The sequence below is a fragment of the Genypterus blacodes genome, unplaced genomic scaffold (genome assembly GCF_046128005.1).
Source record: "Genypterus blacodes isolate CSIRO-AG114 ecotype Tasmania unplaced genomic scaffold, CSIRO-AGI_Gbla_v1 ptg000291l_1, whole genome shotgun sequence".
NCBI classification, from domain to species: Eukaryota; Metazoa; Chordata; class Actinopteri; order Ophidiiformes; family Ophidiidae; genus Genypterus; species Genypterus blacodes.
In genome coordinates, this window is record NW_027467082.1 from 275,550 (window position 1) to 287,145 (window position 11,596).

Genomic DNA, 11,596 nt, shown 5'->3' on the forward strand with positions numbered 1-11,596 from the left:
GGTGATGCTTTACAAACAGCTTCAAGACTTCTGCATGTGTTCACGCTTTAACCTGCTCTGCTACTTTGGCCTAAGATCCATTTTAAATGAATTTACTAAACTTTGTTCAGACTGCTGGATAATTGTTTTTGCTTCCCCTTAACATGTAGAATCCAAAAGAGGAAGTCATTGATATTCTTAAAATACTTTGTACACTCAAACAAGTTGTTTTTGGTTGACTGGTTTCAGGTCAAAGTTGGGTTGAGCTAAGGTCATGGAGGTCAGAGGTCACCATTGTGGAAACGTGTAAAGAGGTTGTCCGGCCTGAACAAACCTCGAGGAGTCACAGAGCTGACCGTCACTACAGTTGATCTATTCAAGCGACGCCAACTTCATTTATTATTTTCTAAGTTAAACTGAGATCGACCGCTACTTGGAAAGCATCTGTGCTTACATATAACTGGTACGTAGGTTCTTTATGTTTTGGCAGCATGTTAAGGTAGATGACCCCTTGTTGTTTGTTGACTTTTCAAGCTTCCAAAGCAGCAGGACCAAGCGTCAAGGACAACTTTACCTCTGCAACCGGCCCATCTGAATCTATTCCTGTGTGGAGACCAATCACACTTTTTAACACCAGTAAGAACTGAGCTGCAACAGATCTTATTAAGAAATGATTTCCCTTCTGTGTGCTCATGTAGCATTAGTTACAAATGTGCCAAGCATGCAAAAATACCTTTAACGACAAGCTTGGAATCAGATGTTAGCTTTTATTCAGCAAGTGTTACCAAGTCCACAGTTTGCCCAATAATGTTTTAGATAAATGCCTGTGTGTTCGATTAATCGTTTTAACTGCAGCATCAACATTTTAAGGGGAAAAGTGTTGACTGTAATCTTGTCCTGTAAGCTCTCAAAGCTCACAGTTGAATTCTGGGACAGTGCACATTATTGTCACGTTTAAAAGGTGACAATAAAAATGTAAAATTGTCCAGTCAAAAGTGTAAATGCGCGTTTAAAAGGTTGCACCTGGAAGTTTAGATCCACCTGACTTGCTAAATGCTCGTCACTGCAGTTTAAATGAGACGTTTCGTAAGAGAATATAAACAGCCATCTGGCATGAGTGGAGTTAGTGTTGAGGTCAAGCCACAGACGAGCTGAAGTGGGGGAGGACTCGTGAGCTCTGATTCAGGACGGGTGACTGGCTGCCCTGCAGGGTAAAAACATCCAAACATGATCATCTTTCAGCGATGCAGTCTCAAGAGGATTCTCCAACATGCTCAGTGTTACTTGAGGAGTTTGGAAAACAGCAAAAGTTTGGCGCGTGCGTTTCCCTCTGTGCTGCTGCACGGACACAGGAACACATCAAGTAAGTCACTTGCTGTTTAACTTTCTCCCAAAGGCCAATGCCTAACCCTTACTGTGTGAATGTCAACTCTGCCACCATCTTCTACCAACCTTACCTGTGTCCTCAATAGATCAACCTGCAGGCAGAATATTACGGGATTACATGCGACACTAAGCAAACGTTACTTTGAATATGGAAATGGGAAGTATAACAATCTGCCTTCACATGAGGTCACGGGCTGTTAAACCTGTCATGCACAGCTGAGAAACTTTGCCTCAATGTTTCTTTCTTTCTAAAATAATGGGGTCATTTGCAAAACAAATTTGCTTGTCAAGTTCGCGGGGGTCATGAACTGGAAGTAGGCTAGAGACGCAGCAGGTAGATGATCTGAGGAACTGACCTAAATCAACCAAACTCATGGACACAGTCAGCAAATTGGAATGATGGTTAATATTGTTTTAAGGTTTTTCATCCTAATGGTCCTCAATTACTACAAAGTAATGTTCGACAAACTCTGCGAAGCGTTGAATAATCTACATCCTATGGGATCGGTGATAAAGTCCACATTCCCTCTATGCCACATGAGCGCAAACACACAGTATCTAATTCAGAAACCTTATCATTACAACTCGACTCACATTCAGTCCAGATAACCCAGGCACACATAGGCTGTAATGTAATGAGCTCCCTCTACTCACGTGCTTTTAATTGATTGCGTGCAGCCATTCATCAGTCGTGCAGTCGTAGCTCTTCATAGCTGCCGTGTCGTGTCAGTGCGACGGCTAAATCAAGTTAGCAGAGTCGAGCAGATGCACACAGTGGCCCATGTGATCCAAACATACAGCCTAACGTGACACAGTTTCATTCTTTTCATTCCTATACATAGGGCCTATAGTTAACGAGCCTAAATCCACACCATCAGATGTAATTTTGTCATTATTTAACCTTCTATTATCCAATTTCCTTACTGAGATGTACTGTGTAGGTTGTATGAGAATTGGGAATGAGGATAAACCCCGGTTGTGCCTCACCAGGTGTTCCTGGCATCGCCGAGCGGACCCTCATTGCTGTAAAACCAGATGGAGTCCAACGTCGCCTTGTGGGAAAAGTCATTCAGCGTTTTGAGCAAAAGGGCTTCAAGCTGGTGGGCCTGAAAATGTTGCAGGTATTCTGAATGGATTTTATTTGCTGGTATGTGTGTGTGTGTGTGTGTGTGTGTGTGTGTGTGTGTAATATACCTGCTGTTTTGGTGTCTGTAATAAATGTAGCTGGCTCTGTTGTCAAGGTGTCTGAAGATCTCCTTTCACAACATTACCGTGAGCTGAGGACTAAGCCTTTCTATCCCAGTCTGGTGCATTACATGACCTCTGGGCCTGTGGTTGTCATGGTGAGGACTTGCTTCTTGTTTGCAATCGAAAATACATAAAGCAAACCCTTTCATTTTCATACCATTTACTTTTCATTTACAATGGGAATGATCTTGCTTTAACTATTTGGTGAACAGAGCTCCAGTCACCTGTTCTAATCTTTGCTTTGTTGAGGTGTGGGAAGGGCACAATGTGGTCCAGACATCTCGGGCCATGGTGGGACAGACTAACCCAGCTGAGGCCCGGCCAGGCACAGTCAGAGGGGATTTCAGCATTCACGTCAGCAGGTAACGTGAAATCATCTGATCCCATTCAATGTACACAGAATAATCCACTCGGTCCTCAGTTTTCTGAGTAAGTGGGAACCATAGATTCGACCTTTGCTGATGTGTTTGACCCTTTAAAGGAATGTGGTTCATGCCAGTGATTCACTGGAGGGGGCACAGAGGGAGATTCAGCTGTGGTTTCAGGGACAAGAGCTCCTGACCTGGACCTGCTGTAACCATACCAACACCTACGAGGAATGAAAACTGAACGGTGCACCCTGTGATTTTAATGAATGCTCCTCATAGTTTTATGGGCATTATGCATTATGAACATATATATGTACAGCCTTTATATGTGTATCATTGTGCAGCCATAAGTACATATGTTTGTATCTAAGGGAGAAATATGCTGAGATGTAATTTATCAGTTTTTCAGTCAGAAGTGTTTTATTATTCTGAACTGAATGTTGATAAACTGCATTGATCCACAGTGTGTTGAAATGTGTGTGTTGAACTTTAACTGCAATTATTTTATTGTAATTTTCTGTCTGATGTTTACTTAATAACATATTTGATTGTAATCATGTTTATTCCTCCATACCACTCAGGTAAATGCATTGGAGCGTCACAGTATGTAAATATCAGTATGCGTCCCACCTATCATTCATGTTATTATGAAGCAGATGAGTCAGGTCTTGGGTGGGTGACCAGTATGAAATGTGAATAATTGTCAGTATTCAAGGAAAGAAATCGAATTACTATAGTTGCTGTAGTGCAAAGCTCTATGACGATAATTTACCTCAAATTCTTCTCATAAATAAGAGAGGAATCAGGTTTGATCTCATGTAGGTTATTTTTCTTTCACTTGTTTTGCTCATGTGCCATTAAAACCCAGTATTTCTTCCAATCATGTCATTTGTCTTTCACAGACAGACAGACAGGCAGGCAGGCAGGCAGGCAGACAGACAGGCAGACAGACGCACATTTCAATAACCAAACAAACCAGTCACGGTATGCACGTGAAGAAGTTTATTGCATTGAGTGTACTGTAAATGTCATAAAATATATATTTTTAATATTGACAAAAACAACTGAACACAAAAGTGATACTTAGTCAAGGTGACATGGAGTCAAAGGTCAAAGCCCCTCTGCTGTCACAACAATACTTGCATTACATTACATTACTTACATTCCCAATCCTTCATTTTTTTAAAACCATGTATACATATATATGTTATGCGAACAAATTATAAGAATGGGTATTATAAAATATTAATAACTTAGATTTAGATTTAGTCGTCTACTGTCATTGCATGAATTGATCTGTCACTCAATTTGAGAGCAACAGCAGCTCCTGTGTTTTTTAGTCTACACACAGAATAAACATTTCCAGCCTAACTCACTTTTGAATCTGCAGCACATTAGAGAGCCGACTGCACAAGTGATTTAGAGGTTAGCATGGACGTACAGTTCATCCATTTACTGTTTCTCTGCATTGATCTCCGATGCAATGTGTGTGTGAGTGTATGTTTGTTGGCACCTTTGCACTGCTACACTGCTACAGAATTCAGGTCGATCTTCAGCTTTTGTTTCTGCATCACCGTCTCTAGTTCTGTGGCTTTACGCACATCCTGAGAAAAGTACACAGAAAAATGTCAGCCAAATTAATACGCATCATACTAATACTAATACTAATACTATTACTAATACTACTAGTACTACTACCAGTAAGAATAACAGCAACTACAACAACAACAACAATACTACTACTACTAATGATAATAAAAATAGTCATAATCATAATTTAGAAGAAGATAAAGTAACTTAATTGAGTCAAATCACATGCAAACACGTCACCATGCCAACAGGTCAATCTGAAATGTGTCTTGCGTGCCCCTCTTACACACACACGCATGCTTTACAGAGGAGTCAGCGCAGGGCAGCCATGCCAGGCGCCCCTGGTGCAGTTTGGGCGGTTCGGTGCTTTGCTCAAGGGCACCTCGGCAGTGCCCTGGAGGCAAACTGGCCAATCTCCAGCTGCCAGTCCACTTTCTTGGTCCATACAGTACTCGAACCAGCGACCCTCCGGTTCCCCAAGCTGAGTCCCTATGTCCTGAGCTACTTTATGCAAAATAACAAAAGTAAACAGACAACACCTACAAACAAGACCAACCTCAAGCAGGGCCTTCTGCACCATGATCTGGCTGTAAACTCGAACACCTTCCTGTGCTGAGACTTCACGCAACTCGTCTTTATTCAGCGAGAAAAGCTGCGCCCCAGTCAGAATACCCAGACTCTGAACTGTCCTACATACGGAAGGAAGAACAAACAAAATCATGCTTTCATTTACTTTCTTAGCGGCATCTTCAGAGTCCAAAGGCCACAGTTTTTGACATTGGAAACAGGTTTTGTGGCGCACGTTGTTGAGATGGTTCGACACCCCACCGGCCAAATTTCCCCAAAGCAGCAGTTATTTGTAAACCTAATCTAAGGTGGAGTTTGGTCCGTCTGTGTTCACTCACTGGTGCCGGAAGCCCTTGGCAGTGAGCCAGGCCTCCACCTCTGCGGCTGGGGAATGGTAGTTGAGTGGGATGGATGTGTCAACGCTGCGGGCAATCACCAGGGGGCGCACTGATCCTTGCCTGCCATTTGCCAGCCGCTGATGGAGCTCCTCGTTTACCATCAGGACTGCGTGAGCGCAACAGAGACAACAATCATCTGGAGATTTGTGCTTTATGTTCACAGATATTTGTCTTCATTATGGACTTTGAGCCACACTAAAGACATTTGGTGCCTCTACAAATATAACACTATGTTGTTATGTTGCTTATGTATTCATACGAATGATTTGGCACATTATACACGTTCAGTCTTACAGGATTCATGAAGTCCCAGGAAATCACACGTTTGATGATTTGTAAAGTATGTATGGATATATTACCTCTGTCTCCCTCCTCTCCCTGTGTTGTTGTGGAGGGTATAATCATGCTCTGAGGTCGCAGTTTGGGGCTTATAGAGGTTGGACTGGTCCCATCAGGGCTCGGCGGTGCATATGAGAAGTACTTGTTTGAGTGAGGGGACAGGGGCGTCCTCTGGAGTGGGAACGCACAAAGAAATGGTACCAGAGACAGTTCTGCCTGATGCGCCGACTAAAACAACAATAACACTCTTGAGTGTGTGTGTATGCGTGTTGCGTGTTACCTTGGACTCTCTGCGCACCACTGAGCTGTTACTCTCAGCGTTGCTCACAGCCGACAGAGGTTCCAGGATGTTGAATGGAACAAATCCAATCTGGTCGAAGCGATTCCGACACTTCCACCACCGCTTCGACGACTCCACGACCTTCAGAGAAGATAATCCGCAAATTAATTAGTTAGGTGATGTATGTCAGGAGTATTATCTGCTTTTACAGGGTCGGTACTTGTCTTTGGGTTGATACCTCGAGTGTTTCACCTTGCAGCACAGACAGTTCAGTGCTGTTTCTAGCCACAAAGTCGTAACTGCAGCAGTAAAGTCTCTCGCCTTCTGGTGGAAGCCAAGTTTCTTCTCTGAAACACAGATGTCAAGAACACAGCAGAGTCAAACCATAGGGATTCTCAGATGTTGTAATCATTTACCATTTAGCATGTGATAACCTAATGTAGGTGCTGTCTAAAGTCGGGACATAATGACCCTCCCCTGGCATCATGGAGGTATTGGTGATGTAAGTGATGTCATTTGAAAACATGTATGCATCTGTGACACCTGTGCACATGTGAGGACTCGGAGCTTCATCACTCTATTTTCATACACATTCCTTTAAATCCTGATTAATCAGACAATTAAAGATGAGATACTCACACTTCATGAGTGGAGCGAGGCCTCTCCTGGGTCTGCCTGGCTTGTTCCTGTAGAGACGATGTCACACAGCCAGTCTGTCATCTCACAGGTCAACTTTCAATGAAATAAAATGTGGGCTGGTACGATGCCTTTGCGGTTATACCTGCATCCTAGACATGAAAGTGTCCTCTTTATGCTGTGACTCAATGGGGTCTTCCAAAGGTTGACCATGTGAGTCAAAGCCCTGCGGTTGCCACCTATCCATGAAGACGGGTGAGAACGGAGGGACAGACACACTAAGCTGCGATCTGGGAGAGAAGAAGAAGAGCAGATGGTTTTGTTAGAACATTGTTGCAAACGGTCAAACAGACACAAACATGTTAAGACACAAACCGGGGTAAAGTCCAGTACGGCCCGAGTGAAGTCCAAAGCTCCTTCTCTTCTCTGGTCAGATGTTCCTGCAGCAGCGACACAGCACCACTGGTCAAAGCAGGGCTGACCACAGCGGCGCCTAACGCTGGCCCTCCTGTCGTTTTCACCATCTGTGACAGGGGTCAGGGGTCAGGGTGTCGCAGAGTGCGAGAGAGAGAGAGAGAGAGAGAGAGAGAGAGAGGGAGACAGAGAGGAGAAACTCACCAGTCCAAGGGGCACAAAGACGTGATGCAGCAGCTCTGGTGCGTCTGGATCTTTAATGGCTGACTTGAGACGGTCCTGAACAAACAGGAAATAAGACACAACTCAGCAGCTTTCAGGTTTCATTCACACCGTTTCAGCCCTCATTTACTTGTAAACTGGGATGAGTCTTAACTCACCAGCAGACTGAGGGAGTATTTGGTTTTCTGAAAGAGGTCCACAAACTCTTCCTCTGATGGAGGACACGCTTTCAGGGTCAACAAATCATCTGCACACACATAAACGCACAATTTGACACTGGTATTCCGTCTAGTTGAGTTTTTAACACTGTTTTCTCTGGGAAATTGTTCTGGAGAAAGGACTTGCATTATTTTCTCTACTAAACTTACAGTACTAAGGTGGAAAGATACTGTATTCAAAACACAGTGGGGCAAAATACTCCACAAGTAAAGTGTCAGTAAGTCTACTTAACACCACAGTGCAATGGTGTGTTCAGGGCCCCGTGGAGGAACTCTTACCGTCCTGATTGTCCTTTTTGCCTTTTTTGCTCCTCTTCTTTTTCTTCCTTTGGTTAACAATGATCTGAGCTTCTGCCGTTTGCTGCAAGCGCGCCATGAATCGCTCCATGTCGTCAAAGCAGTGATTCAGCATCTCCTGGTGTCCATGTTACGTCAGGATGAGAGGTTGTATTTCAAGTATTAATGGTGAGTCGACAATGAATTGAACAACAATGAAAAAAAGAATAATTCCAGTAAGTCCAGTTAAGCGACGAGGTTCAGTATTCAGTAACACATTCTTACACTCTGAGGTGATTTATGTCATCACAACGCCAACAATGTCTGGGTTTTACATTGATATCCATATGGGACTGATGTTATTTCTTGTGCTTTCACAGTTTAGTCCATCGTTAGCTCACACACAGTTGTGTATGGACGTACGTACCACTTCTATCTCTGCACATTTGGGAGACGTATGTTTTGACTCCTTGCAGGCTTCGCTGCCTGAGCAGAGGAAGACAAGAGCCAGTGAGTCGCTTCAAACCGGATGAAAACAGGATGGAGGACATGTGCAGTATCTATGAAAACACAGTTCACTGTTCATACAAAGCAATGCAGACGCACGCACGCACGCACGCACGCACGCACGCACGCACGCACGCACGCACGCACGCACGCACGCACGCACGCCTGTACCTACCTTGTCCAGGATCCCTGTAGCTGACCAGGTCACCAGGAGGAGGCTGCTCTCCAGTAGGTACCATGACCCTGACACCCGAAGGCTTCCTAGGGGCCACCGCAGGAGGTGGTGCAGACATCTGTTGTGTTTGTAATCAAATCAGGGACATACAGTGATGAATTATATGTTTTTGGTGAAAAGCTGCTTTTGTTTGATCTGGTTTTCTGTCATCAGTCACTGGCACATAAATGATGAGCAACATTTAGGCTGAAGTTCAAAAATCTCTTTATTTGGTATGAATAGTGAATCGTAGCAGACAGTGTCAGATGCATAAAAAGGAATTACTCTTAGGTTAATGTCCTAAGATGTGTAAATTGGTGAATGAGAGCAAGATATTGCCACATTCTGTAAGCTGATGGTAAGAATGTGGAGCAGGTGCATGTTGATTTGCATGTTAACAGCAGACTACAGGAAAAACCACTGTCATACGGTCGCATGGTATGCAGGTGAAGCAACCACCAAACCCTGAGAAACGGCACCAGCTGAATAAAAAAGTCGATCACAGGTTTGTGGCCTCTGAATGTGCTGTAGCTCTTCCTCCCATTCTCCCCCCCCCCCCAAACCACCCTAACCATCTGAGCCAAGCCTTCATGCAGACAAATGTGAGGCAGCTTCAAAGTTTCACACAGTTTCACAACACATTTATGCCAAGAAAGACAGGAGCACCTGTCACACACACACACACACACACACACGCACACAAACGCACACACACACATACATACACACACACACACACACACACACACACACACACACACACACACACACACACACAAAGTAAACAAATGTAATCTACATACATCACTGTACCTTTCAGTGCTGTTTCAGTGTTAAATCCAAAGTACAGACACCAATCCTCTCCCTGAGCGCTGTGTGCGCTGAGCTAAGCTGTTTACACGAGTCTGTCCCACCTTTTGGAGATATGCAGGAACGAGAAAAACGAGTCTGGCTTTCGTCTCCCAGTGACCTGGCTTGCTTTCACTCTCCTCTGACACTCTCTGATACACCCCCTCCACACACCTCCCCACTTTCATTGAAGACTCCTATAGCAAGGCCATAACAAGCAATAACAAAGCTTAGATTAAATGCAGATTACAGGCATTACCCCTTTAGTTTCCTATTGTAAATTGTTTACATAGGGACAAATAAAGTCTTCAGGCTGCATGACAATTCTTCACAGTTATTCATCAATGTTTTCTTTCCTTTCCGCTTGCTGTTATCTCCTCTGTCAGGTGGCACAACTGCAAAAAGAAAATGCAAATAAAGCAGAAAGCAGCAATGACGTCCAGGTTCTAGTCTTTCAGTCGAGCCGGTGAAAGAAGCAAAGTATTGTTCCTCACTGCCACACATTCAGTTATTTTTCAGAAAGGAATAATGGAATTGTATGAAGACATTCAGCAACATTTAGCACTTTTTCATTTATCAAATACAAAAATGTAAGGGGAAATGCAAACAGGAAAGAAAGAGGACTGGAATAAATGATACACGTTATGAAGAGGAGTTGTAGTTTGCACAGTGCTGTAACAACATTATGCAGTCAGTACTTCAAACTGAACAAATGTGAAACGAATGATGAAGATGAATTTGTTTGGGTAATAGTTAACCTCTTAGTAACAAACACTAAGGAGGGTCGATTTGTCTGTAGTGAGCAAATCTTTGCTACATGCCTTGACTTTGTTTTGTGACTCATACAATCGTTTGTGTGGTGAAGTGGTTGAGCCTCATTTGCATACGGACGGTGGTGAAAACCTCAACCCAAAACTCCTGATAATTTACAGTTAGAATCATACAAACCAGTCTGTAGGTTCGAAAATCATCAAACTCAAAACTTTCTTGGCACAACACACGTTCCATGAACACACACGCCTCCACATGTCGTAGCTGGGAGGTGATGACTGATCGATCTGAATAGTACACAGTGACTCAACAGGATGGAGCCCAACAATGAGTTTGAACTTGAAAACAGTTTGTTTGCTGCACTGAAATGATCCGCCGGGATAAAACATTTGTGTTTTTACATGAATGTTGAATGTTGTTATTGTGTCTTAGTGTGTTTTTGGTTGCGTGCACTTTGTAAAGATCAGGAGCACCGGCAGTTGTGATGTCATCATTTGTATGTAAAGGTGTATTTGAATAACCTCTGACCTTCATCACAATGCAAATACAGAGCTGCAGAGTGCTTACATCTGTCCTCACACTGACTGGCTGTCTCACTGTGCTGTGTGGAGCAGCTGACTTCACATCTTCAACTCTAGGATGGCCAACAAACTGTGCCTTCTGCTGACAGCTCTCTTCCTGCCCTGTGAGTGTGTGACGCTTCATGCTGCTTTAAAGAGGAAAAAAGGTTTTTGGTTGTTTTACAGTTCCTCCTTATTCTCCTTTGTCTCACTCTTCTGTCTGTTCTCTTGTTGTTTGGCAGCTGTGAATGGCCAGGCTATGGAGTCCATTCCCTCCACTCCAGTGTTGAAACAGCCTCAGGAAACTCTCAGTCTTTCCTGCAGGGGTACTGGCTTTACCTTCAGTAGCTTTAGTATGCACTGGATAAGACAAGCTGAAGGAAAAGCTTTTGAATGGTTGGGATATATTTACACCGATGGAAGCGCAACAAAGTATGCCAGCAGTGTGAAAGGACGTGCAGAAATCACAAGAGATAATAGCAACAGCATGGTTTATCTGAGACTGCCCAACCTGAAGCCAGAGGACTCTGCAGTCTATTACTGTGCCAGAGACTCACAGTGATGAGAACAAGGAGAGAGGCTTTACAAAAACCCAAAGAAGTGTTTTATATATTGACCTCCAGGGGGCAGCAGGAGGTGTAAATGAAGACAATGAGGACTGCTCCTTAGTTGATGTGAAGTCAGTGTGAAAGAAACAGCTGTGCTTATGGTTGAATGACTTTGCATGTATGAAAGTGTAATGATGAATATTATAATCATGAGTTATAATGACAA

The 11,596-nt window shown here is 43.6% G+C and overlaps 2 protein-coding genes across 3 annotated transcripts; one reads left to right on the forward strand and one right to left on the reverse strand.

Moving 5' to 3' along the window:
- Window positions 1-1,093: 1,093 nt before the first annotated feature.
- Window positions 1,094-4,125, forward strand: nme4 (NME/NM23 nucleoside diphosphate kinase 4). The gene is made up of 5 exons (XM_076136999.1): window positions 1,094-1,342; window positions 2,356-2,486; window positions 2,607-2,708; window positions 2,863-2,975; window positions 3,095-4,125. The coding sequence occupies exons 1-5, from the start codon at window positions 1,207-1,209 to the stop codon at window positions 3,213-3,215; spliced, it is 603 nt and encodes a 200-aa protein (XP_075993114.1). The 5' UTR covers window positions 1,094-1,206; the 3' UTR covers window positions 3,216-4,125.
- A 247-nt stretch (window positions 4,126-4,372) lies between these two features.
- Window positions 4,373-9,596, reverse strand: LOC142987989 (epidermal growth factor receptor kinase substrate 8-like protein 1). 2 transcript variants are annotated; one of them, XM_076136990.1, is made up of 15 exons: window positions 9,456-9,596; window positions 8,604-8,721; window positions 8,349-8,407; window positions 7,925-8,060; window positions 7,586-7,674; window positions 7,410-7,484; window positions 7,167-7,315; window positions 6,937-7,081; window positions 6,795-6,841; window positions 6,394-6,502; window positions 6,156-6,296; window positions 5,896-6,046; window positions 5,477-5,642; window positions 5,128-5,260; window positions 4,373-4,585 (listed from the first exon to the last, which is right to left on the reverse strand). In XM_076136990.1, the coding sequence occupies exons 2-15, from the start codon at window positions 8,719-8,721 to the stop codon at window positions 4,505-4,507; spliced, it is 1,599 nt and encodes a 532-aa protein (XP_075993105.1). In that variant the 5' UTR covers window positions 9,456-9,596; the 3' UTR covers window positions 4,373-4,504. The 2 variants fall into 2 exon arrangements, with proteins under 2 accessions (XP_075993105.1, XP_075993106.1); XM_076136991.1 differs by having other exon boundaries at window positions 9,446-9,595.
- Between the last annotated feature and the right edge of the window lie 2,000 nt (window positions 9,597-11,596).

Excerpts from the sequence above, each read along its gene's own strand:
- LOC142987989 (XM_076136990.1), bottom strand. The coding sequence starts at position 8,721 with ATGTCTGCACCACCTCCTGCGGTGGCCCCTAGGAAGCCTTCGGGTGTC. Across the intron at positions 8,408-8,603 it reads CTACAGGGATCCTGGACAAG|GCAGCGAAGCCTGCAAGGAG; the intron begins GTAGGTACAGGC and ends TCCTCTGCTCAG. Across the intron at positions 5,261-5,476 it reads GCCAAGGGCTTCCGGCACCA|GACAGTTCAGAGTCTGGGTA; the intron begins GTGAGTGAACAC and ends TTCCGTATGTAG.
- nme4 (XM_076136999.1), top strand. The coding sequence starts at position 1,207 with ATGATCATCTTTCAGCGATGCAGTCTCAAGAGGATTCTCCAACATGCT. Across the intron at positions 2,487-2,606 it reads TGGGCCTGAAAATGTTGCAG|GTGTCTGAAGATCTCCTTTC; the intron begins GTATTCTGAATG and ends TCTGTTGTCAAG. Across the intron at positions 2,709-2,862 it reads CTGGGCCTGTGGTTGTCATG|GTGTGGGAAGGGCACAATGT; the intron begins GTGAGGACTTGC and ends TGCTTTGTTGAG.